Consider the following 26,945-nt stretch of genomic DNA (forward strand, 5'->3'; position numbering starts at 1 on the left):
GATGAAATACTTTCAGCTAAACGTAATTCATCAACTGTGAGCACTCATGTGGTGAAATTTGTGTTCATATAGTTGTGGGGTTTTTTTATGCAGTAAATTTTTGGGCCCGTGGCCAAAACATGTTTTTCAAGAAGTGCAGAGTGGCTTTTCCTCCCCTCTGCTTGTGAAGGTAGTTTTTAAACAATGAGTTATCAAGTTAAGAGACAAAAACAATGCATGCGATCAGTTGCAGTTAATGATGAATAAGCAGAATGTTCATTGTGGTGAATACTGATTGCATTCAATTCATGGGCAACCTGTAAGCCAGAGTTTTTCCCTACAAATTATTTCATGGAAGATGGCTAGCAACTAATACATTCAGGAGAAATTGTGGTTGAATCAGGTAGTTTGGAAACAAAAAACAATTAAGTTCATCAACTGACTACACACTCTGGAATAGTTTTTTATCAACGCCATTTAGTTTTTATTCATGCAGTGATACTGTTTTCTCCTGTGAGCTCCTGTGGCAGAAGTTTTAATGAAATGAGTGACAGACTTCATCTGTGTTCTTCAGTCTTCTGTGCTGCAATGGGCTTTGAATTTAACATTTGTTTTATCATCCTCGTAATTAAGTTCTTTTTCAGACTAACTTTTTTATGCTCAGATGATAACATGAGGAATTTATAGGGTATCTGTGCTCGTTTTGGTCACTAGGTAAAATTAGTGCTAATGGTTTAATATTGCAAATAGTTGAATGAGTGAATATAACCTTAGGACATGGAGCTGTGGGGATAGTGAGAAAAGAAGTCAAGCCTTTGTGTGGTGAACAAGCGTTGCTGGATCTGAACAAGAAAGCAAAGAGATTATTCTGTACATTGTCACACAAAAATTAACAGCCTGGCAATATAAAAACCAATAAGAAATAATTCTTCTAAAAATAGGGTATAAACATCTGTGGTAGGGAGTCAGTACGGGGAAGGCAAGAAATATGCAAGGAGGAAAAAGTTTGGGGAATCTGGGCTGTTTATGTTGTTTGTGCAACTTCAAGCTACGCTGTTGTAATAGCAAAATAAAAGTACTTCATGGTTTTAAGCACTATTCTAGCAATTTTCTCTGACCTTATCCAGTAAAATGTATTTCTCTATCTGATTGCTCCAGAATTACTGCTTTTAAGATTCAAGAAACAGAAGTGATTGCCAGGTCTTCACTGAAACCTTATAAAGTTTCTGGCGCATAGTTCGTGAGCAATACTATTGAAAGCAGATATGAGAGCGCTGTGTAGTTCATGTAATTGACTAAAAATTTCAGTCACTTAGTTCTGATATTTGTTCTTTATTTATAAAGTGGCACTGAGGAAAGGTTTTTAATATGTTCAGTCTAGTTTCCCAGCCTGATGAGAGAGTCTATTGTGTAGCAACTGGATGACACATTCCCTGTCCTGAACCCTTGTCCTTTGGCTGCCAGAACCACATTTTGTGAGTATGGTGGAGTCCTTTGCTTTTTCCTGTGTTAGTTAGTCACTCTCTTAGCATGAAATTATCAGTGGAGTCCTGAAGGGTTAGCAGTCTTGCTGACTGATTTTTATACATGCCATCTAGGATTACCTCTTGCTTAAAGAACCAGTAACCAAAAGCCACAATGTATGAGAGTTGAAAATACTTTCTTAAATCGTTCTTAAAGCTTAAACTCGGCTATAGCTAATCAATTTGATTTCAAATAACTATTTTCTAAATCCACAAAAACCTAGTGGCAGAAGATCTTGGCAAAGGCAGGCTGAAGTTCACCTTCCCTGAACATCACCACTTCCCAGCTCCTGCTCCTGACATTTTGCTTCATGTCAGTTTTGCTGTAGCAAGAACAGGGAAGAGCTTCCTCTTGAGATTTGTGGCAGAGGTTTCTACTTAATTAACTGGCAGAGGCTGCCTGAGAGTGACAGACAGTGCCTCCTTCAGTCCCCAAGTGAGCGGTGTTAATTTCCTGCAAAATACAGGGGAACATATTCCCATCAGTACATCCACACAACTCTTACTGATGCTAATGAGAGCTGGGTGCTTGTATCAAAGGGGAAATTGCTATCTTGTGCCATGGCTGCATCCCGAAGCAGTGAATGGTGGGAAATTGCATCGTCTCACAGGTTCTTTTTCGATGCATTGTGTCTTTCAGCAACGTCATTGTTTTTTCTCCTGTTGCTATAGCTATCCTAAGCCAAGTTTTCCTAGGAAAACCACAGAATAATCTAGTATTGGTTTTGTCAGTATGCCACATAAAATGCTCTACAGCTAGGATTTCTGGGAAAATAGCAAGGGAATTTTGGCAGGTCAGACTGGTTCTTCTGGACTTGCTCAAAATTAGTGGTGAATTTGTTTCATGTGGACAGCTGTTTGTCTGCAAGCTTCCTTTAGTACAATAAGAAAGTGATTCAGCCCCCTAATTCATCACTGGAAATCTCTGCTACCATCCAAGACACTTAAAGGAATCACATTTACAGTTCTAATTGATAGCCACTGTTTTGACAGGCAAACAGATTTCTCCTCCCAGTGGCTTCATGCAGTTGGCCTCCAGCAGACCTTACCATTAGCACAATTCTACTGAAGAGGATATACAAGCTAATAATAAATCTGTAGGGAAGGATGTTAACCACAAACTACTATCTCTAATTAGTAATGTACAATAGCCAAGGCCAGGGAGGGAAGGTATTATTTATCAGAAGGACTGATTTTGACATTTTAAAAATGCAAAACCATCTATTATTTATTATGCCGAAACACATCTTTCAAAATACAGTATATATAACTCCACTCTTATTTTGGCGTTGTTTTAAATGTTACTGCTTTGTAAAAATGTCAGCTATAGTAGAGGCATGGAGGTGGGATTTGTGATGCTTTAACCTTAGAAGTGGAACTTAAAAACAAGTAATCTTAAGTTTTCTCTTTGCCTTTCCAACCTCCCTTCCCTATTCAGGAACCATCTCTCTCCCTCTTAGAAGTCTTCCCTCGAAAGAGTCTCTTCACTGTGTGCTGTCTCTTAGTTCAGAGTTTCTCAAGCACTCCGAGCAGTGCAGAGCTCAAATACAGGCTAATGCATCCCGCTGAGAAAAATTGGAGACCATTTTTTGGTAGCTCAGGTACTGTAGAGATCTCTGCATGTCTCTGCTGCATATGGCTGTGTGGTGTGTCAAAGGCAAGAGTGCTGGTTCCCAAGACACCATCCTTTCACGCAGTCTCCAGCAGAAATCTCCAGAAGAGATATTTCTGTAGCAGTGCAGCAGTAGAGCATCTGAAGGGAGTGTGGAACAAGGAGGAGAGTGAGTGTGTTAGAAGAGGAGGAGGATTGAATGAGAGGGGAACTTAAAGGAGATGCGGTGGAAACAGTCAAAGGGAAAAAGCAACATAACAAACTGGTTGGAAAATGAGGCACATAGATATGCGGTGATAATGTATTCATAGCTCTGAGGTGATCAGTAGAGAAAGAGAATAGGACCTTTTAAACCGAGCAAGTAATTTTTACCCTTCGTGCCTCATTTTTTTCATTTTTTAGAATTGATATGATGATATATGCTCAACATTAATTGATCATTAGAGAGTCACTACAGTCCCATAGAGAATGGAGCTTTCATGAAGGCAGGGGTGTTGTCTCAGTCAAAACATAGGGGAGTCCTTTGTATTCCTGATGTTTTTCAAGGGTCATGTTTTATCTCGTTGGAACCTGCAATGAGCGGTTTCACTTCATAAAAGTCAGATAAGCCCCAACAAATTCCCACTGTGGCATGTAAAGGGGAGGAGGGCACGTGGTTTGGTAGAGAAGGTGAGTACTGCAGTGGTGAGATGATTAGCAAGTCTGACACCTCGAAGTATCATGGCTCTCAGTGCAAATGTAGCACGTTTTCAGTTTTGTTTTGCAAATGTCTTTTATTTAATCTGCCTCATGAGTTCTGTATATGCAGTTCTGATAATGTCACAGTGGCATGTTGTTTTTTCAATAGCCAAGGGGGCTGAGCAAAAAGTTTTGTACTGCAAGTGGAGATTCTCATATAGTGCCTCAGTAGCTGAAATGCTAAGAAAAACATCAGATACCATGAGAGTTAAGATACGAAAAAAATGTAAAGTCCTTCCCCTTACAAACATGCATGATGCATACATATACTATACATACATATATAGTTGATATTTCAGTGAATTCTGGGGTCGTGTGCCTAGTAATAGGGGAAAGAAGCACACAATAGATGAGAAGAATGAAACGAAAAAATTCGGCAGCTTGTTCTTGTCAAGTTTGGCATACAAAGAGCTACTTTTTAGCTTCCTTCAGTTGGTCTTTTCCCTGTCCCACCTTCAAGTGGTTACCTGCAGAGGGCTGGAGTTGCTGGTGGGACACTGAGGCGTACTGGCTCGCACGTGGCTGCAGAATTTCCAAATCCACATCTGAGAAAACCACAAAGTCAGCAAGTAGTTCTGGAGGGGCAGCTGGCAACATCTGCAGGCTGCACAGGGGGTCTCTGTCTCCTACTTTGTCTTACTGACTGAACCTTAGAGGAATAGGTTCAGTCAGAAACTGCGTTTATCTTTTTCCTGCATGACAGAGAAAAACAAATTCCTGGAAAAATTAGTAGCTGGCCTAACTGCCTGCTTCTCTCTTCTTTTCGTGGAGAAAATAGGTGACTATGAAATGGCAATTAAGAAAGAAGAGTCAAGGGCTTAATACTCTGGTCCTTTTTCTTTGCTCTAAGTGTGAGGTTACCATGCCCAAGACATGGGTGTGATTATCATGTTCCCCTGGGGTTGGCAGGTTGGCATTTGCAGACTCCATACAGAGCAGGCGTAGCTATGTTTCTGTGCACTGTCTGGGACAAAAGAATTTCTTCACTTCAGAAGAAATTACTTGCCTGTAGAGTGGAACCAAGAGGGGAAAATGGCTGAAGCTATATGAAAGTAGGGAAAAATAAAAATATATGGGAATAATTCCTTACTTGGGTGGAGGGTAATTCCACAGTCTGGTGGACAAGCAGGCAGGGCTTGTTGCATTGGACAGACTATAAATCAATTTTTTCCTTCTTCTGATCAAGCTGTAAATCACAGCTGTGCTCTATTACTGCAGTTTTTTCTTTCTTGATGTATGTGATGTGGGATGCAGAATTCTTGTTCTGGTGAGCAAAAAGACCAGCAACATGGTCATCAGATGATTGAAACATCATTTCATGGAATGAAATAATGTCCAATAAAAATAGTGGTGACCCCTCTTCATAAATGCTGTTTCCAACACTCAGACTACCTCAGCATGTTTTCTAAAAAGAAATTCCTTGAAGTATGAAGGATGACTCTTCATAGCTGCCTTCTGTTGTCTACATTTATGTAGCAGTCAGGTGGGACTTACTCCATTCCATTGGTTCAGTAGATGGACTTTGTGGTTTTGCAGCAACCACTTCTAGCTCAGGTGGCCCAAGTCTTAGGATACCACCACATTCCTTGGTTTTTGTCTTAGGTCACTTCATATGCTGCAGAAGTAAGATTTGATATACAGTACAGATGGAAAGGAGTGCCCCACTAGTAAAGATTTCCTAATACCTAAGTACCAGAATGAGTTAGAGTAACTCACTTCTATCTAGGTTAAGAACAAGTTCTACATTTAAAAAATAAGGATATGAGGCTCAGAGGCTTAGGGAAGATGATGTGTGAAGAGATTTTGGGGCTATTATTTAGATTGCCTTTGTTCTGCAATTTCTAGGCAGGAGAACAACCTCTTGCATTTCACATGGCAAACAGCCTCCAGTCTTTTATCTGATACCGAAACACAGATAATATCTGAGACAATGATGCCAGCAATTAAGATTTTCTTTTATTGCTGTCCACATGGTTGATACTCTCAGGGTAAACTTCACTATGTAATTTAGGGCTTCTGTTTGACATTTCGTTTCTGCATGTGACCCTCTCCATTGAAGATTTTAGATTATTTACCTGTGAGGTGTTGCAGCAAGCAGCTTCTCAGCTCAGTGCTGGGAATTCTTTCATTAGCCCTGAAGTCTGTGAACAATGTGATGATCCAAGCATTAATACAAATGTGATTAACTGTCTTTTCTCAGCTTTGTTTGCTTTGTTCTACTGATGCCTACAAGTTACATAATGAGCAGCATGTACAGGGTATGCATTAAAGGCAGTTCCCCATTGTAGCAGGCTTCATGGCAAATTTATTTTCCTTTTAGCAAAACTTCAGTGGGGAAAAAAACCGCACTGTTGATTTATTTTGAATGAACTCCTGGAAGGCTTACTAAGTATGCCATGTGGAAAGCTCCTTGAAGTGCTGAGGGTTAATACTCTTCGCTCTTAATTTCAAATTCCAGATAAATATGGTTTCAGCTTTGATCTTATCTGGACTAATTCTTTGTCACTGTACTAATTAATTCAGCATGCTGCAGAAAAGATGCTAATTTGGGCATCAAAGAAATAAACGGGTGGGGGGAGGTTGTGTTTAATCAGAGTTGTTAAAAAAGATAAGTTTTACTCCCATTAGACTGGATTTGGAAGCTCGGTCATTTCAGTCTAGCTCCAGCAGCCTAATACAGTAAATTAAAAAGAAAATACAAAAAAAGGCACTTGTTTGCTTAATGTTGACATAACAGGAGCAACATACTTTGGTGTTAATATCTATTTCTTTACATTAGCATTTTCCACATAACTTTGTTTTCCTGCTGACCGTAACCCGTTTAACTCTGATCACAGCAGTAGAATAATGTGGGTTATCTTCCAAAATAATTTAAAGATGGCTCAATATGATGATACTCACATTCACAAAGCTTAGCTACATTTGCAAAATACAAATAATAATTGTAGCGCAGGACATTTTAACAAATTGTTGTGTGCCTCCACTGACAGATTAGATCGTTTTTCCCTTTTCATGGGTGCTATTTTTGATTGCCCAGGGTGCCCTGTTGTTCGCTACGGAAAGCTGCTGCGCTTGCCGCCTGCCTCTGGCTTGGCACTGAGAGCAAGCCCCAGAGGGCGGGGAGCAGGGATGTACCAGGCTAGCCATGTAACTCTTCCCTCAAACGTCACTAAATCTAGTTAAAAGATGATTTTTTTTTTCTCTTTTCCAAATCTCTTTCCAACTTACCGAACAGCACATAGCAGTGCTCGGCCCAGTCCTTTCCTTTTCGCCAGAGTTGGAGGCACTACCCACCCAGGAGCAGGGAGCAGAAGGGGCTGAAAAGGTCCTGTTCTGTGTTCATCATCTTATCTGGGCTTTTTTCTCACCCTGCCAAAGCCGGGAGGCTGCGTCAAAGCCTTCTCCTGGGCAAGGCTTTGTCATGAGAAGGTCTTGCTGCAATAGGTCTCGTATATGAGGGCATTTCCATGTTGCTGGGGCTAAATCCTCCACAGAGGGAATGGGATCCACTTGTTGGGAGGTAGGGGGCTGGCAGTGGTGAAAGTAAAAGAGATGCTCATCCCTCCTGGCTCGCAGGCCCCTGTGCAGAGCTGCCCTTTTACCACAACTCATGTCATGGAGGTACTTTCATCATCTTGGATATTGGTGAAGATTTGAACAGTGTTTCCCAGCCCTTGCTGTATGTGCTTCATTCTCAACATGTCAGGAGTTGTTTTTACCAAAATGCTTCTGTTCTTTCTGTAGTTTTTTCAGCTGTTGCAAAGCTCTTGGTCCCACGGGTGTAATAGTGCTGTACTTCTGCCCAATAAGTAAACACTTAATAACAAACTTTTTAGGTATTTACAGAGCCACTAAAAATGTAAAAGATTTATTTCATTAATGCTGCTATTAACATAAACGTAAAATGAGCTTGGCCTGTAATCACCAACAAGTCTGACTCACTAAGGATCTGTACGACAATGTTTAATACTCTGTAAAAGTGTATGTATGAAAGTGATTAATCAAAGCACAGCGCTGCTTCTAGAGTATTTCTTCTGCTGTAAAGCTGAGTGATAAAATAACTTAAAACACACGGCAGTAGTGGCAGTTAATAAGGTTTTTATAGTCCCTATGTGGACCTGAAAATCATACGTTATTAGTATCTTTATCTTTCTTGCTCACTCATTCATTCTTACTCACATTTAAATTTAATTTTAAGGGTTATTTCTAGTCTTTCATAAGGGAGCTGCTTTAATAATCTCAGCAGTTTTCCCCATTTGCTGTGAAATGACTAGGAGTCAGAGCTTTTGTTATGTACTTTACAAATCACTCTGGTTTTTTGCAGATCATTTCTGGAGATGTCAAGATTTTATGACATTGTTAAGCTTTGTATCTTGCTTCACTGTGTCATAGGGCCTTCTTGAATTATTTCCTCGCAGATGTTTGCAATTCCATTAGGTACCCTGTTAGCTGCAGTGACACCTACTGATCTAGGGCAACTGAATTAAGCAAGAAATCCAAATTGCTGAATTTAGTCAGCAAGCTGCTTAGGGTTCCACCCACCAGATGTTTCTCCTGCTTAGAAGTCTGGGACTTTATAGACCTGCCTGCTTTTTAATCCTTGAAGCAAATATCAACACATTTGAGATCTGGAAGCTCGCGGCTCCACACAGAAATATAGTGTTGCCATGACCACAGCTTTAGGTCTTTCATATAAGACATTTATCCCCAGTATAACAGAGCAGATCTATAGGAGGTTTGTTTTAATTTTTATCCCTTGGAAGCCTTGAAAAGAAGCATACATATGCTTTAATGCTATGGCCGATAGAATGGTAATAAATACTGCAAGAAGTATTCATACATTTGGTTTTCAGACTTCATTCATTAAATGCTTCTAAGGGGAAAAAAAAATTAGTTATTTGCAGGGCACCTTTTGAAATTAATAGAAAGAGGATAGTTTCTCACTCTTGCACAGCGTGTTTTCAACTGTTGCACATGGGCTTTTCCCATAAGGATGAAGCGCTCGGAGATCTGATTGCATAAAGAAAATCCCTTTATGCTTTTGTTTACAGGAGGACTATTCTCTGAATAGTTGAAATATTAATTTTGTCAACTGAAAAGTATACTAAAGTTGTTAGGGCTTTAACGTACTTAACAGTACTTCCCAGTGGATAATTGAAGAACTGGGGCAGGCACTCAACCTGAGAAGATATGGATTTATTTCCTTACTGTCATTATGATTACAGGTGGCTTCATTTGACATAAATTGATTATGGATGGATATAAAATGAGAGGATACAGCCAATCCATTTGTTTTCTGATCGTCTACTTATATTTCTCCCTTTGCAGCATGAAGTTTTCAGAATAACAATTCCATCAGATACTAAGTTGAAGAGAATTATGTTGTGCACAGTATAGCAAAACAGACCTTTTAAAAATTTGTGCACCATACGTTTTTTCATTAATGTTTTTATTCTTCTGACAATAGTATTAGTATGGAAGACAGATTTTACCACAATCCAATTATTTGTTGCCTGGAGAACTGGAAACTTCAAAACCCAAAGCTATCCAGTTTTCACGGAATTTTAATATAGATTTGATTAATTCCATAGTATAATTTTGACAGTAGATTTTATCCTGTCCTTATTGAAATCACGAGAGGGCCTCACACTGAGGCCCTGATCTGATCATGAGAACATGATCAAACCCAGTTGGGCAGCAAGTACTCTTACGTCTTTTTTTCATTCCTATAAGCAGTAGAGAGCCATTAAGCCTGTAGTGCACAAACCCATGCAAAATTACAATGGGTGTAGTTTTATCATTGGAAGCCCATGGCAATTAGAACACATCAGTGAGCAGATGATAAATTTTAGGACAGGGTGTATAAATTCAGGCAGAGTTGATACTGGGTTTTTTGTGGTTTAATGCTGTCTACTCTTATGTTGCTTTTTTTAACTGTTAAATTTTTTGCTGCTTTTATTTTTTAATGTTTGCAAGATTTTTGTTGAGCTGAAAAATATATTACAATAATAATAAAAGAGAATGGATTTTTATGGTATAGCAATGTGCAAAAGAGGCAAAAAATCTGAACATTTCCCAAGCCTTGAGCTATATGCTATATACTTAGTATAACAGGTAAAAACTGAAAGGCTGCACAAATCCCATCTGAAACCAAGAATAGCAAAAAAAATCCCAAAAGTTGTTTTGATCAAGACCAACTCACTATTCCCAATTTATAATTACATTGGAACTTGCCAATTTTGTGGTAAGAGCAGCTCAACCAGCAAACAGCACTATTTTTTCTGAGATTTGTCATGTTGGCAGTTATTACAATCAAAATTGTCACTTTATTTTAAAATGTATTTCCCCAGTAAGCAAAAAATAATACCGAAACTTGAAAGGGATGTATGTTAAAGATTTTTTTTTGTTTTTACATTTCTCTCGAGTATGCAACATATCCAACTTCAACTCCCTGCAGCAATACAAAATGCCCAAGAATAATGTTTTCAAAATCAATAAATAGTACAGTTGAATATGAAACTCCACAAACCCATAATTGAAACTGTGGGAGAAAAGCAGGCAGCCTGAATATGAACAAAGTACCAGTGTTGGATTATGACCAAGATGCAAGTGCTAATAGAGCCTCTCTTGAGAAAACTGCCTTAAGGCCTTCCCAGCATGTGCAAGTGCTGGAAAGCAGGGGTGTTTCGGGTGCAGCCTGTGGGTGTTCATCCCCAAGCAATTTGTTGTTGGGCTGCCTGAAGTCTCTGTAGAGAGCAATATGTTTGGTTTCATCTAGCTTTTCCTTCTCACCTGGGTTGTCTTGAATCTGTGAGCCCCTCTCACTTTGTATCATCTCACTCTGTATGTACAACCTCTGTCTCACTCTTATGTTTCCCAACTGATACCTTCACTGCCACCACCACCCTTGGACAGGGTTTGTGGCTCCACAGTCTCTTGGGACTGCTAGAACTCAAGAAGCAGCAGCGGAATTAGTGTGCCACTCTATACTCCAGAAAAGCAAAAGCAGGGAAAGTCCCTCCTGTCTTTCTGGAAGCACTGAAATGAGTAGGGACCATAAAAAAAAGAATTGAAGGTTGGAGGCAAGGTGTATGTATATTTTCATCAAAGAATGTAAGACACCATCTATCTCTATTGCCACACATAAGGAAAAGGAAGAGAAAACCATGCACTGAGATATGACTCTTCTACTCCCCAGCACAGTCCATGGCAGAGCCACGGTAAAGCTTCTCAAGTTTTCATCTGTAGTATTTGCCCTTCTTCTTGTTAGCTCCACACACTACATGTCTTAACTTCCACGCCCATCATTCCCTTTCTAACCAGGTTCTTATTGTCTGGAAGACTTGCTGCAGAGTCCCTAAAAACTTCATTTGACCACAAGCTCAGAATTATTGATTAAATTCACAAAAAAATTGAATCATTAACTTATGAGCCTGACAGAGCATTTGCAAGATTTCTACTTTCGTCAGAGAACAAACTCAAGTCAGTGATTTACAGCTTAAGTATATGCACAGTAGTTTAGCTATTCCACTTGAGGCAGTTTGGGCTGACATGAAAAATAAAAAGGTAAAAGAAAGATCACCAAGTCAGTGCTGCAGAATTTCACAAAAGAGTTTGCAGGTTTGAGTCAGAGTAATTAGTTTGCAATGTGGTATATTTAATGAGGAAATCATTACTTTTCTTTACGTTGTAAAGCATGCAAGGACACATTAATTTTCATGGGAAGACACAGACTGATCATTTACTTGTGGAACTGAGAATTCCAAACTGGGGAAGAGAAGAGGTTTTTATACTTTTTGGCCCATAATTCATGAGCATATTGACATACTTGACCCCTGTATTCTGCCTATCTCCATCAGAAATGCAATGTAGCTTCCCAGTTCAATCACCTTTTTATAAGCTGCATAAAGCAGACTTACGTTACGCATATTTGTACACTGTATAGAACAGTGGGACCCCAAACTGATTGGGGTCTCTGGAGGACTTTCACAGCATAAATATTACGTGATAGTATATTACTAGGCTGACAGAAAAACCCAGAAGTACTTTTTAAAAGAGCTCGTATGAACTGGTTTCTGTTTTTGTACTCTCAGAATATAGAAAGATTTTATTCTTTCTGATTGCATCCTCATTTAAACAAAGTAGAAATCCTTAAATTAAGGCCAAACATGAGTGAGAGACAATAGTTACTGATAAGGGCAGAACATGTGGTCCAGTCTGAGTGCTGACTCCACAGCCACTGCAGATTACTTTCAGAGAGCTGTCCTGTGGTGAGAACCTTCAGTCGCTTTAAAATGTGCTGTATTAATAGTCCAGCTTCGCAGTGCCTTGCATTTCAGGTTTGGTGGGGCTTTTCAACTTTGTTTCAAGCAATACCTTTCAAAAGTACAAGGTCCAAATTGATTTGCAACCAGTCCTTCCTATTGCATATGGCCCATTTAATACTGGTAACTTATTTTGTAGTGTGGGAAATTTATGAATGACTAATATAAAACTCACAGTGTTTTGATTGCCTAAAATTTCTGTGGTTCATGATAGATAAGTACTGGTTTTTCTTCTAGTAATTATTTCCTCCTGTCTTCTTGATATCTTAAACAGATTTGGAAAGAAAAAAGAAGATAAAAGTGGGAAAACAGATCAGAAGGGGAATCCAAAGCAAGGCATGCTTAAAGAGGAGGAGCTGGAGAAAATGAAAGATGAACGTGAAAGGTGAGTAAATGGTGGAAGCATCTTTGTTCATCAAATGAAAAACTTCAAAGCAAGAGATTGCTTTGGACAGACAGCCTGGCGGGACGTGTCCCGGACCATGCCTGCTGGCATTCAGGTCCAGAAAAAGCAGAGCTTCAGGCCAGTCTCCTGGCCAGGTCAGGGCTGCTGTATGGCAGGAGCTTGTCTGTCTCCTGCAGTTTTTGTGCACTTCTGCTTAGTGGAGAAGATCAGTTACCAAAACCCGTTTCACCCCTGCCCATTCCCAAGACCAGCTGACTTTGTAATTTTTTTCTCTACTTCTCTAAAGCTAGAACCTCCTCCCTTCTCTCCTGACAGCCTCTGCTGTGTTTTCCAACACTTCAGACCTCTGGCTTCAGCTGGCTGTGCCATCAAATGGTAGTGTTGTACTTCGGTATGTTCTTTTCTGCACAGGGTTTGCTGGTTAGCCACATGTTGCAACAATATCTACTCAACAGATGATGAGTATGCCAAGGTACACCAGGAAGAAGCAGGTTAAAATGCTTAAAATCAATCTGAAGAGGCAGGGGTCTGCATGCAGTGGGGTGGGTGAAATAGGCAAAGCAAGAGCCTGGGTATGTACCAGCTGTGAGTTGCCATATTTCTGAAGTAAGGCTCTGAGACTGAGATGAAAGCCACTGATGTGAGAAAGCCCAGTTCTCTCTCTCATTCATAAAATACTCCTTTTTCATGCCCAATCATAGCAATTGCATTATCTTTCCAGACAAAGAGAATTTACTGTTTTCTTTTTTACCCATGTCTGCCCTTCGGTAACTGGGGACAGTTTGTAAGTGCTGACAAGGCTCAACAAACTCTTTTCTCCCTTTTCCCAACTCATCCAGATGTACTTCATGATATACTGAAGAAAGTCTTTGTTTTCTTCTGACGACTGCTATCAGAAAAGTTAAAGCGCCCATAAATGCTGGCTCACAAGAGGTGTCTGCAGTTGCTGTAAAACTTTCCAAGTTGTAGTAGTATGGTTTGTCAGGACATGGGAAAAGCTTTCAGAAATCTCTTTCCTTCACTGGAGCAGCCTGGTCCTGGGAGATGGAATGGAAGCAGATATGGTTCCTTCTGCGCAGGCAGGGTCTTTCCACATGAGCCAGCCTTTGTGGTGCTGGTCAGTGCCCAGGGAGAAGACACCCTGCTTTCATTTGAGTCATGCAGCGCATGGGCAGCTATATAAGTAGTAGTGCTAATGGGTTTGGTGGGGAAAAGAAATAAATCCAAACCAGAACCCTTGAAGTCTGCTGCTAATATTTACTGTTTTAAAAGCTAGTAAGGTATCCAGTTGCTACAGTGCTGCTACTGGATATGCTTAGCCAGTGTTTAAGTATTCAGTTTATCTAAGTTAAGTAGTGTCAGGAGAAACTTTGTGCCATTTGTCTTAAAATTTCTGTGCCGTGTCCTTCATTTTGCCAGATTGATGAGTGCCTTTATTTTAAACTGCTGACTCCCAATTTGGATACTGGCAATTTGAGAGGTATGTGTCCTTCATTTTAAAGAAGCCAGTGTCTTTTATTAGGATCCTGGCAAGCTAAGAAGCATGTATCCCATCTGTTAAAGGGCCAGTGTCATTTACTAAAATGTTGGCAGGCTGCAAGTAACGAACCCTTCTGTCTAGAGGTCTAACGTTCCAATTGGACACAAGATAATTGTTCTTAATATTTCTTTAGCGTTGTATGCTTTTTTTTTTTTTTTTTAAATTACAGTCACTGATTGACAGTAACTTGGTAAGGCTGCATAAGAAACTGGCAGCTCAATATCTTCATCGTTCTGGTTTCTCTAGTAATGATTTCAGTTTTGACCTGGAAGAGTTTGTGACTGAAATGGAGAACAGCAGGTGTGTTGAAGTGGATGAACCAAGATGGTATTTTTAACTCACTTATTTGATTCTTCTTCCATAATATACAAGAATAGAAATATCATGTTTTTAACAGGTAATACATCTTATATGTTTGGGGGATTAAAATTTTAAAATTTAAAAAAGGAAGCTAGTTCTCTAAGAACTGTTTGGGAAATTGATTCAAATCCGTGGAAGGAAACATTACCTGACTTTCAGGTAATTCAGTCCTTTTGCTTAGTTGTTGACTGTTCGTCTAGTGATGTGTTCAGTAAGACAGTAAAGACAAGTTTTATAGCTCTGTCCCAAGATTTAGTAATTCTATAATGTATTTCAAGTCCAAGATTTTAATGCATATATTGGCAAAGAAAACCTTGTAGCCCATCTACACCATAGATCTTCTGCTTCTATGACTTCACTAGCTGCAATCCTGCATACTTGGTCTCATATTTATAAAACCAAGCCTCACTGAAGCTTCCTAGAACATAGGCATAATTTCAAATCTGTTCTTGTTAAGAGTGAAATGAGTATACATTAAAACTACTAGGGATGCAATAGAACAGACTATAGAACTGTTGATAGAAATGTAGCATATTTTGTCCCCTGATACCTGTGAACAAATCCTGTATTTAACAGTTTGAACAAAACACAAATTACTTTTCTAACATTTAACCTTTCTAGAATTAGCTTAAACACGTACCTAATTTTACCTTTCCAAGATTAGCTGTATAAGTAATTCTTGTTCAGATCCTCAATCCAATTATTATGATCTTAGTCAGGTTTTTTTTGCTTAAACTTTTTAAAGTTTTAAATGCTGACTGCCTAAATATTTCAGGATCTGTCATACTAACATACTACAATTTTTCACCTGAGAGTGTTTTTCAGAGGCCAAGCTGTCCATTTTGGATGCTAGTGGAAGAGGTCAAGAGTAGTTGATTTTTGGGCTGGGTGTGACAGGATTAATGATAAAGTACATTTCAGCATCTTAGCAGCTGTGGACCTCGCATGGTTTTGGATGTTGGTTTTGCATGCAATATATGCTTGGCAGCTCTCCAAAAAACAGAATACTGTTCCAAGATCTCAGCTGAGAAATATTTTTCGGTAGGAAGTGCATTTCCAGTTTGCAGGAGTAAGCCATTTCTTGGAGTTTTGCAGAGTTTTTGGATTGGTATTGGATAGGTACAACAATATTTCACAGAATTCCAGTGATAGGCTTTCTGTAAAGGATTCTGGAAATTTTTGACAAGATTTACAGGCGTGCAGAAATGTCAGATGTGTTCACAATTATGGGTTGGCTACGCAGTACAAACTCAGTGGCTCTGACAGGAAACATCAGATCTTACGTAGGTAGGTGTGCTGCATGAGTGTTAAGTTCATCGTGCTCAGAGTAGGTTGGATTTCCTGCTTGCACAGCGAAGGATTTGTACGGTGCATGTGCAACAAGTCTGGCACATCCAGAATGTGTTAGAGCTAGTAGGCGTGTGCAGACAGAGTATACAGCACTCACTCTGTAGTGCAGATGCTTCCCAAAAGGATTGGACTTGCTGGCACATTGGTCCTCAGCACAGATTTGGCTGGCAACTCCTTTTATGGGCTGACAAGTGTCAGATTTGAACCTCAAAAAGTGAAAATAAATCTAGTATTTCGTTAGCCTAGTAATTTTTATTTCCATTTCACATTGTCCTATTCTCAGTTTTCAGTACAACTCTTTGTGCTGCCTTATAGCTGCAGTTCTCTGAAGCAGCTCCACATCCTGCACTGAAATGCTGACATCATTATTTTTTTACTGCTTGTATTCCCTAGCAATCTGCACCAAGATCAAGGTCTCATTGTGCTCGTTGCTGTTAGGGAAGCTTGGGCCTGACCCCAAGCACTTACAGCTGAGGTAGAAGAGAGAAAATCTGGCGGGATGGGGGGGGGGGAAGTGTCCTGTGGGTGGGAATCTAACATGCAGGCAGTGCAGCTGCTTGTCCAGGTTCCTAAAAAGTCCCTGTCAGGCTAGGAATGTGTTCCAGACCTCAGCCCCAGGCCTCCTTTCTTTTCAAAGCCAGTACTTTATTATATGACTACTACTTCTGCAAGCTTCAAGTGGTTAACGGGAACTTAGGACGTTAAGCATTCCTTCTTTAGTAATAGCATTATCTGTGTCCAATTGAATATGAATTCAGCACTTCCTCCAAATTTCACTATTTAATCCTTCTCTCCCTGTACCTCCCTTAGCTATCCTTGTGCCACTGTGATGCAATGTCACTGAAACTTGACTGGAGAAAGTCAGAAGTTCATGACACAGTTCAGGAGAACTGACTTAACTGCTGATACAGTTTTCTGAGGTGGTGGTTTGTCCTTCCTGACACAAGTCAAGTGGTCCATTGGATTGAGGCCCTATTTTAAATAAACGCATTGTTTTGTTCATGCTTCAAAGAGTTTGGCTGTAATAAAGCATGTGTTCCAAAGGTCTAGAATCTGCCCATAAAAGGAAAAAGCAAATGCTATGTCTGAGGTTTATTTTGATCAGGCTGACTCAAATCTGTATTTTTAGTGTGTTCTGTGTAAATTACTCAGAATTTATCATTTTAACAAGATGTTCACTATATTATTAAATACGGGAAGAGTTCCTCTCTTTTCTTTCCCTCAAAGGAAGATTTCTCTTCCTCCCTTTCTCCATCTTTTTCCCACTTGTTTGGAATTGCCTTTTCATTTTCTAACGCTTGAAAATCATTGTAAAACAAACTGGATAAATATATTAGGCACTTGAGTTTTACACATAATAGTTTGTTTGCATTTCAAATGCAAATAAAGTAACTATCAATTGAAATAAAGCTGTTTTTTCCTGTTTGGTTAGGATTATTTTACTGAAATATTCCTGCTGAGTCCAAAGTTTCTCTTCCATCGGAAGTGAACCTTTCTTTGACATTAGAATAAAGTTTCACAAAATGAAGTACCTTGTTGAAAATGCGGTGATTTTAAAAAGTGATGTATGAGTTGGTGAATAAGGAGGCGCTCTATGTAAAAAGTAATACCCTGCACTTGTTTGTAGGAGTAGTAGTTTGTTGTTTTGTTAAAGTCTTGGTTTTGTGATCCTCACTGGAATTAATTGAGGAATATTTTTTTTAATAGTATTAAGTTTTTGAGTAGAGTGTTAGAGAAACAGAAGGAACATCTGGCCCTTGCTTTCTGAACATCTCAACTGAATGCTTAAGTTACAATGAATCACAAATTTGGGTAAAATTAAATGGTTTCAGTTTTTACATTAAAGAATGAATTTCCTTTACTTTTCAGAAACCTTCCAGCAACCGAAGAGTGTTTCTCTCTTATCGGCTCTGATGCTTGTTGCCTGTTCCCATAGTTAAAAAATCAATACATATGTTTTTGATATTTGGCAAACAGAGGTTTAATTTTGCAGCTGCAAGATCCCTGTACGAAGGGAATGCATCCTACAGAAATAAAAACAATTAGAGACCACTTATATGTGCGGGAATACTTGGGAGTGAAGCTCCATTTCATTTCTGTCAGCATTTGTTTCATTATATTTAATTACAAACAATTTGTATGTTACTGGAAATAAAAATGAAAGCAAGAATAGCTGCATGCATGGCAGTATGGTAGAAAAGCCAAATTGTTTTGAATCAAAAGTTGAAATTCAGACTGTTAGAAAAATCTAAGTATAATTTTTTGAATGCATAGTACATCTTAGAGCATGCTCATACATACACACATTGTTGCTGACCCCATGTAGCTTTTGTGCCTGTGTTATCTACTTGCCAAGTCTAAAAGCATTATTATGGCTGTTTATAGTTCATATTGATCTCTGATAAAATGTTGGTAATTGCTCTCCTCACCATTAAGCTCTGTGTTAAACCACATGTTTTCGGGACTCCTGAGCTTGTGCATCATTATTTATTAAGGGTTAATCCAACATGGTATATCTGTTCATTGAGTATTCGTGACTTTGCAGCACAGCTAGGTCCTGTGGTTTAGACAAAGTGTTGGATGTGATCCCAGTTTTAATACTCCCAATTTATTATAACCATTGAACCCTGATCAGATCACGGATTGGATTGGATCCCAGTTTTTTAAATGTCCCAATTTATTGCTGGCTTGCAACCCTGATAAGAATACATATTTGATTAAGGCTTCAGTTTTCAAAAATTCCAGTTAATTACTTTTAGATTCTTATTAGATCATAGCTGTGTAGTATGGTATGTTGAAGTTATGAAAAAGTTACTGGATGATGTTGCACAGGTCAAGGTCATAGTTTCATTTTGTGCTGACAGTATGAAGTTATCAGATTTCTGTTTATTACTGTGGCAGCACTTGCACTGGACAGGAGGACAGATTAATCCCAACCCATTGATTCTGAATGATTCTCATTTTAGATCTGCTGCTGCTCTGCATACCAGAACATGTAATAAAAGCCTACCACAGAACACTGAAAGATTGATCTTTGGTTATAAGTAGCTGAGGTAGATAGGTCTCACCTACCTTTCACAGTTGTGATGTGGCATTTAGAAGGAAATAGCAATTTTTGAGCTGCTTCATGTGGCTAGCCCACTGCCAGGGAGAATTTTGAAGACAACACTAGGCTGACAGTTGATTGTCCTAGATCAAGAACATTAAGAAATGAGGATAACAGAGTGGCACATGAACTGGCCTTTTTCTTTAACCATCACAGTACTATTTGAGGTATCGGAAACTAATGTAAATAGCACTTTTCAGGTGTCATAGCCATGCCCTCTAAATTTAAACACCAAAATTCTCATCCAAGCCATTTAGTGTCCTTGGTTTGCCCTTCATTGAGGCACTGGTTTCACTTTGCTGTGGAGACCATTTTTCACACGCTCTGCCACCTGCCCACCTAAAAGGTCAGATCAGCTAAGGAGCAATGGCCTGCCTCTTTCTTGCATAAATAGGCCAATGTGTGATTATTTTCTGTATATGATGGAGGTTTTTTACTTGATGTTTTCTTTAAAATGACACTGTGAAACAGAAATACTGCTGTTAGAAACTTTTACAGCCAAACCAATCAAGTGAAACTGCCCAGTGTACCAGCCAACCTGGGTAGTAAAGTGCCTTCTAGGAGGCAGACTCGTGTGGCCTAGGGATTTCTTTGATGCAGTTCTGAATGTAGGTCAGCTCTTGCCTACCCCCAAAATCAATAAGGGCACAAGAATGACTTGGAAGCTGCATTTCATTCTTTGCCCTTCTATATGTGATTTATGACAGTCTACCATAAATCATTGCCATGCACTTTGAAGTAATGCCACAACACAGAATTCCTGTTCTCAGACTCCCTTGCCTACAGGATGAAAATGAGAATACAACTTGTGGGGTTAGTCAGGCAGGAAATCGGTTTGGATGTGCAATTCTCCATAGTGATCTTAAACCAAAATACCTGAAACTCTTAAAGCTTTTTCTGCTCAGTCAAAGCTGAGCTGAATCCCGGACTGTTCATGTTCTTGAACAGAGAGATTCTGTTCAATAGGTTCCAAGCTCAACGTCGTATGTGTAGAATAAAGACATGTGCATGGAATATCATATCCCACGGAGCTAGGCTTGCTCCTTCCACTTAGTAGGATTTCATTCAAATGAAAGCATAATGTTTGTGCAGTTGCAGAGATGGTTGCGTGAACTCTGAAGGTCTCACTAGCTAAGCGGAACTGCGAGTATTCATGCAGGAGATGTTCCAAGAATACCCAGGTACTGAAAGAGGAGGCCCCAGAGACTCAGTAGGTGTCAGTCTTCCTGGGTCTGTTCTGAGCTACGTTACTGCATGTGGTTGTGGATGCTAGGTATTCATGAGGTGTCAAATCAATGTTGTGTCTTCCCATGGTCATTACAGTGTCTCTGGTACTTTTTTTTGACTGATCTGTACTCCAGCGATTGCTGGAGCTGAGCTAGTCAGTGGCAATGAATAAGTTCATAGACTGATGTCTCTGTCTCCCTGCAGGTATACTGCAGTAACTTTATACTCCTTCAGTGTTTATCTGATTAATTTATCTGAAATAATTTGCTTGATGTCTTGGTTGGAAGGGTGAATCTGTAGCTTTGACTGCAATTAATACTGTTGCCATTCCTGACGTTAGGTTACCAATGACTAAAATATAAGCAAAATTAGATCTAGCTTTCTAGGAGTGTTCTGTTATTTTGATTATCTTTTCATGATTATTTGTTCCAGAATGAGCTAATGTTAGCAAAAGGGACTCAGGTATGATGTGCACAGCACCTGATTTTTTAATGGAAAAGTACAAATTAGAGCAGCCTGCTAATTCCTTTAAATCAATGTTACCTATGGTCCCTGCAGACTCAAGACCATTTTATAGGAGGAGCTTAGAGCTCTTACAGGCATCAGAACATCTCAAGTGAAAGATACCAAAGTAATTTTGACAAACAGGAATGATTCTACTATCTAATCCACATTGTCACAAAACAAGGAACATCCTATTGACAGGAAACAGAGCAACCTGATCTGTGCAGTCAGACTTGAGCAGGGTGATCTTCAGAGGGTTCCTTCCAACCCTAGTTTTTCTGATATTGTCACTTCGAAAAATAACTCAGGATAGTTGTGAGTAAAGAAAATTGCATAATGTAGTAAAATACAGAATATAATATACCTGGCTTTTCCAATAGTTGGCTTTCTGTAATCCGCTGCATTTTACCCAGTGTACAACCAACGTGGACAAAAGAGAGACAGAAAAACTTACTCAGATTTAACAGCAAAGGTAAAATCCTGTTATCATTGAAGTTCATGGAGTGGGGGAAAATGCACTGACCTCATTAGAGCCAGGATTTTCTTTAGAGGGCAGGATCCTGTGTAAGTTGGTAATCACTCCCTGTCACCTCTGAAATAAATGGAAGAACATTAAGACCTCAGTCTTGTCTATCCAAAGCTCACACTCTTCATTTTGTGGTGTGAAAGGACTATGTTTCATCTTCACTTTGTCATCATCTTAAATTTTAAGGTCACTGTAGCTCTATCTGCTTCTTAGATCTTTCTTTTGTTTCTTTACTCACAACCTCCCAAATGCAGCTTCTTTGGTCACTTCACCATTATATAGGTATGGGGTAGTTATCTAGAACAGGCAATATTTTATATTTAGCCCTGGTGGTTTTTTATCATTGGGCTGGTTAATGCTGTTATAAGATCTATCTAGTTTAATCTGAGTTACAGTCACTCCTTGAATTTGTGGCTTGCCTTTTTTTTTTTATTTCCGAGACTGTTTCTGTTCTTGTTTACAATTACAGATACTAATTATGGGGGAGAAGATGTTCAAATCCAGCACAATAGAATGAGCTGGAATGAAGAAATGCTTGCATAGCTTATGGGGAAGATGTTTTTGACAAACATGCCACAATAGAATACCCTGAAAGATAATAGTAAATTAGATACTGTTTGAGGCTTGATGAGTCCATATCAGATGTCCTCAATGTACTGGCAAGAGGTAGATTTTTTTATTATTTTTTTTTTTTAGCTATGAGACTTGCATGCCTCTAGAGTTTTCCTAGGTGATGGCTGAAAAAATACAAATGAGTCTTTTCCTGATAAAAGATGCAGGTTGGAATAAGATTGTTAATGTCATTATAGACCATGTCCATCTGAAAATGATTACAAAATTAAAAAAAATTAAAAGCACTGTCCTGAAATTATTTCCTCTGATATTCAAGTGAAATACAGCCATTCGCATCAGTGATTACGGCTTATGAATATCTGAAAGCAGGATATATTCAGTCCACTATTATGTAAATGAATGAAAATACAAGATTTTAGTTACCAAAATATATTTTGCTAGCAGCTAGAAAGGAATTAAAACATTAAACCCAATGGAAATCTAAGTGACCTGCTGCAGAAAAAGGCTGCTTTCTTCTAGACAAGCCGTTACTCAATGTATGTATGAATTAGGTAAATGAGAGACAAAAGGAGAAATGTTATGTAAAATCACAGTTGAAGTATTAAGATACTAAATCAGATGTAAATTAAGTAATCATTACAGTATGTAGATCTCGGGGAGAGTCACATGAGTGAGGATAAAAGCCATGCAGCAGCCTTTATTCTGCTGTTCACAAGAACAGCCAAATGAGTGGAAGAATGCTTAGCATCTCAATAATCTCAAAAGACTTAAAGGATCAGGTTCTTTTTCAGAGTTTAGGTATACCTCAAGCTGATTGTATGCATACTTGCTTACCTGCTCTTATTCTGGTCCTCTTATTGCGAACAGAATAGAAATTATCCTCAAAGACCTATAGCCCTGTTTCTGTTCCACATTTGTCTTTGCTTATTACTTGTACTTTTCCCCTGGGAACATCTTTCACTAGCCAGCATCTTGCCTCATTCATGTACCTGTTTGCACTTCCACAAAGTCTATTGCTTTTAATCCACCATGCAAGAAATGTTGCCATATTTATCTGAAGTATAAACAAAGTTCCTTTGTGAAATACGCAGTTTTGGTCAGCAGCTGCATTTTCTGTCCGGTGTTCAACTACTTACATAGGCACCTTGGTGCTCAAGCCATGTCATTCCTTGTGCTCTGCTCAGTACTAAGCACACGGTCAGTGCATGGTAAATAAAAAGACGTTGCATCACTTTTACACTTTTCCTGTAAAGTCAGAGGAAACAGGATGACCCAGAGCTCATGAGGAGTGAAAAGAAGGAAGAGTTCAAACCCCTCAGGAAAGATTGGCTTTTTTGTTGTAGGCCTATTTTAGTCAGTTTTCACCATCCAAAACTGTTATGATGTGAAGTGCAACCTTGCAGTTCTCTGAGGAAGAGAGCCCCTGGTATCTCCTGGGCCAAGCTTCCCACCTGCAGTTTTTGCACTCTGGCCAGATCTAGTAGCTGTGGTGCCACTGAGTTGCTTCTCAGGCCTCCTGTTGGGTAGCAGTTGCCCTGTCCCTCCCTTGGGGGTGGCAGAGCCAGGAGGACATGCTGCTTTTGAGTTCTGTCCTAATCCAAGGTGACAGTTGGTTAGACTGTGACTCCCTGTGCAAAGCTCCTTCTGAGCTAGGGCTGGTGGTGGGCCTCCAGAACTACAGGTTGGGCTGCATCCAGTATCTTGCTGTTTCTTGCCCCTTGAAGGCAGTCTTTGGCTTCCACATCTTTTAATGAGCCTGCCCTTCTTTGGGCTACTGTGCTGGTAACATTAAGTCCTGCATTTTAATTTTCAGAGGTTTAGAGCATGGGTTTTAGAATCTTCAGCATTGTCTTGTTCCCCACTCACAAGCTAGCCAGTTACCCAGCTTCTGCCTTGTCGGCCAAGAGATGGGGAGTATTTCTTACAGCTTTTCCTAGCCCTCCCATTCCCAAAAGCATTTCTGGGTCTGTTCCAAAAGTAATTTCTGCTCAGCTCTTTTGGAGTTTTCTTGAGGTGGTCCATATCCCTTCCTGCAGCTGCCTCGCTCTGCGTGTGCTGCAGTCTTTTAATCCAGCTTTTGCCTGTCAGTATCTCTGTCACTGATGTCAGGCTAAAGCGTTTTACATTGTGTTTGTCACAGCCGGCGAATACATATGTGGTCATTGACAGTAGCTCAGCAGAAACACAATAACTTGTTAAGCCACAGTAACTCAATCGTGTGTCTGAGATGCAGCTGGAAGGAGCTGTTTGGGCTGTTAACCCTTTTATGGCTGCTGTACTCTAGGTTCTTGCATCTTTTCATGTTTTAGTACATGAGAAAACACCATATATGATTTGTATGGATATGTCAGATAGGAAGATTGTTTGAAGTATAAATGAGAGCATTCCTTGATTTATAGTTCTGTGGATGTGTTCCTGAACATCATGTGAGGTGTAGAGAAGCGTTTTCAAAACTCATGTCCCATTTCCAGAAGTACATTAGGTATATAGGATCCTGTCTTCGTGGAACTTCTACAAATAGGATGCAACGTGTTTTGGAAATGTTACCTATAGTTCTATTGAGGTTATGTATTTTATCAAACTTTTTTTTTCTGAAATTATTTGTTGTAGAGAACAGTTCTAGTAATAGCTAGTGGGTCTTGAAAGCAACAGAAAATATTAGAATAGGATGCGTGTTTGGATGCTGTTGACAAAAAGATGGGTCACAGAACAAAAAAGGGTATTGTTTGATATGGCACTTCTGTTGCCTGTCCTCTGGCTGCTTGTGTGCAAAGGTTGTGTTTTTACAGAAACACAGCTAAGGGAAGTTGATGTAGTTGTCGTGCACCGATTTAACTGGAGAGCATGGTGTTCAGGTGGCGGAAGAAAGCAAGCAGGATTGATATGGGATACCCAAAAGGAAATATATCTAACTTCCCTTCATTCTGTGTAAGTTTTTCTTTTCCCTTTCCCTCACCAGGAAGTTTGTAGAAACTTTAGTTCTACACTAAATTGTTCAGATGGTGACCTGTGCCTCTCCTCATCTCTGGTTTCACCGCCAGCATTGTGGTGCTGAGTGACATTTTATCTTTTGTCACAAATTTGCACCAGTTGTTTAACCAGACCCATCCTGTGCTGCAAGTTTGGAGCTCTCTTTTAGTAATTGCTTGTTGAATAATCTGGTTGCTATGTCTTGATTTGGAAGAGTTTTTTGTTGGTTATTTTTTTGTGATGGGGAGTAAAAATACTGCTGTTTCAGATAGGGATGAATGCAGAGCAAGGTGCAGAAATGGTAAATTACTGAAGTGGGATATAGCAGAAGTAGTCTGCTTAGCAAGGTTGGCAGAACATTCTAGGAATGATGTAAGGAACAACACATTCATTTTTTCTGCCTCAGTAAAGAATTCCTGGGTACCTACTGGGATGTGCTGTAGAAAAGACTGCTTTAAAACTGGGTGAAAAGATTATGCTGAAATACGGTGAGGATATTTAAAACTTCACAAAAATACAAAGAAACTTCAAAGATGAAAAACGTAAGAGAAGGCATGGAAGGACAGATAAATAGAAAGAAAGAAAAACCAGCCATGTGATAGTTTATTTCCCTATATTTGAACATTTGGATTGAAATGAAAAAGATCACTGAACAAATTCTATAGATTTATGTAGAAGAGCAGAAAGGAAACAAAAAATATTAATACAATTATAATAGCCATATTGAAAAGATGAAACATTGATTCTGAAGAATTTCACATAACCCGGTATTGACTGGTCCATATAATATAGAACGGAAATAATTGTTCTTGAGCAGGTCGACTTATAATAGTGGCAGCGATTGAAGATTGCATTCAGAAGAAGTTGAAGAAGCTAGGCTTATTCACAGGAACAAAAGAAAATTGTGGTGACCTAATTCTAGCTTTTGTTGTGCAGAATATACCAGTATTGATAGCAGGACAAATTACTCTCACTGTCAGACATGAAAGCAAGATTCACGTGATGCTGCTGTGCTGCACTACTCTTGCTTTCAAATAGGTCTTAAATACCTCAGGGACAGGTGATGTATTGGTCTAAAGAACATTATGGCTCATCATTTTCTGAGAAACTGCTGTGACTCTCCTTGGGACTGTGTGCCATGCCTTCTGCTCTAACGTGTGTTAAGAACATTCTTTGAAATGCAGAGTCCTTCTGTTTTTCTGCCTGCATCATCCCACATGAACCTGTGTGTGCCATAAAACTCGTACCTCATATGATACATCCCTGCACTGATGTCTGTGTTTAGGCTTTTTTGGTCACTAATTGAGGGTGAAGCCCTCCATGGTCTCCCAGAATTTTAAGAACATTCATTCCTTTTTGCAGAGTTAATCTGGAAGATAGCAACAATCTCAAAGTGCTTTGTGCATTTTAGTAGAAGAGCAGGAAGATAATTGGCGGCAAGGACTACTACTAAACTGACAGTTATTGGGTGCAGGAGCTAACAGTTACTTGTGTGATTTTTTTAGAAAACAAAGATAGTGCCTTCGTTTTTACATTTCTGACATAATCCCATGTGGGACATGTAAAATATTAATCCTTCTGCAAGAGGGTTTCTCTTGAAGTGCCTGTATGTATAAAAGATGGAAAACAGCAGTGTAGACCTCCCTCCCACCCTGCTTCATTGATGTCTGAGGCCTTATTTGCAATGGAAATCCACCCCATCCTTGTAGTACGAGTGCTCTTGGATGATGAGCTACCTGAAAAGGCTGGGGTTTATGTGAATAGACCGAGTGATAACTTTGCCTCAAATTCCTTTGTGAGAACAATGGATGTGGTGTTTCACTCATGGACATGGGAAGACAGGTTCCCTCCACCACTCCCTGCTACATAATCTCTCTTTTATCTTTATTCACAAACCCTTGGAAAGGCTTTGTACACTTTCAGCTGCTCTCTAATTATTACTCATTTGCTAGCAATGGTTTGTGGTTTAGACAGAAATGCAAGCTGACCACTGTTTTCAGTTTCTGTTTTCATATACAGCTCCTCAGTGTTGACTTTTCCCCCGTGCCACTGTTCATTGCTTTAGAATAAAAAGAATAAGTTGTATGTCCCATTGTTCCACAAACGCCATTAAACTCTCACTGCCCCAAGAAGCCATTAGCCAGCTAAGCCAGTGCAATTGACAGTAAAATGAGAGAATATGTGCCTTACTAACTGAATTTATCACA

General features: G+C 39.4%; 1 protein-coding gene across 1 annotated transcript in view; it reads left to right on the plus strand.

The window, feature by feature from the left end:
- Nucleotides 1–26,945, plus strand: part of PARD3B (par-3 family cell polarity regulator beta) — a 494,000-nt gene that overhangs the window by 383,106 nt on the left and 83,949 nt on the right. Inside the window, exon 22 of the mRNA XM_026853194.1 lies at nucleotides 12,451–12,561. Coding sequence (XP_026708995.1) covers nucleotides 12,451–12,561 — 111 coding nt within the window. The remainder of the gene's footprint in view (nucleotides 1–12,450; nucleotides 12,562–26,945) is intronic.

Source organism: Athene cunicularia, assembly GCF_003259725.1.
Source record: "Athene cunicularia isolate RWA chromosome 7 unlocalized genomic scaffold, athCun1 chr7_part2, whole genome shotgun sequence".
Taxonomy (NCBI): Eukaryota; Metazoa; Chordata; class Aves; order Strigiformes; family Strigidae; genus Athene; species Athene cunicularia.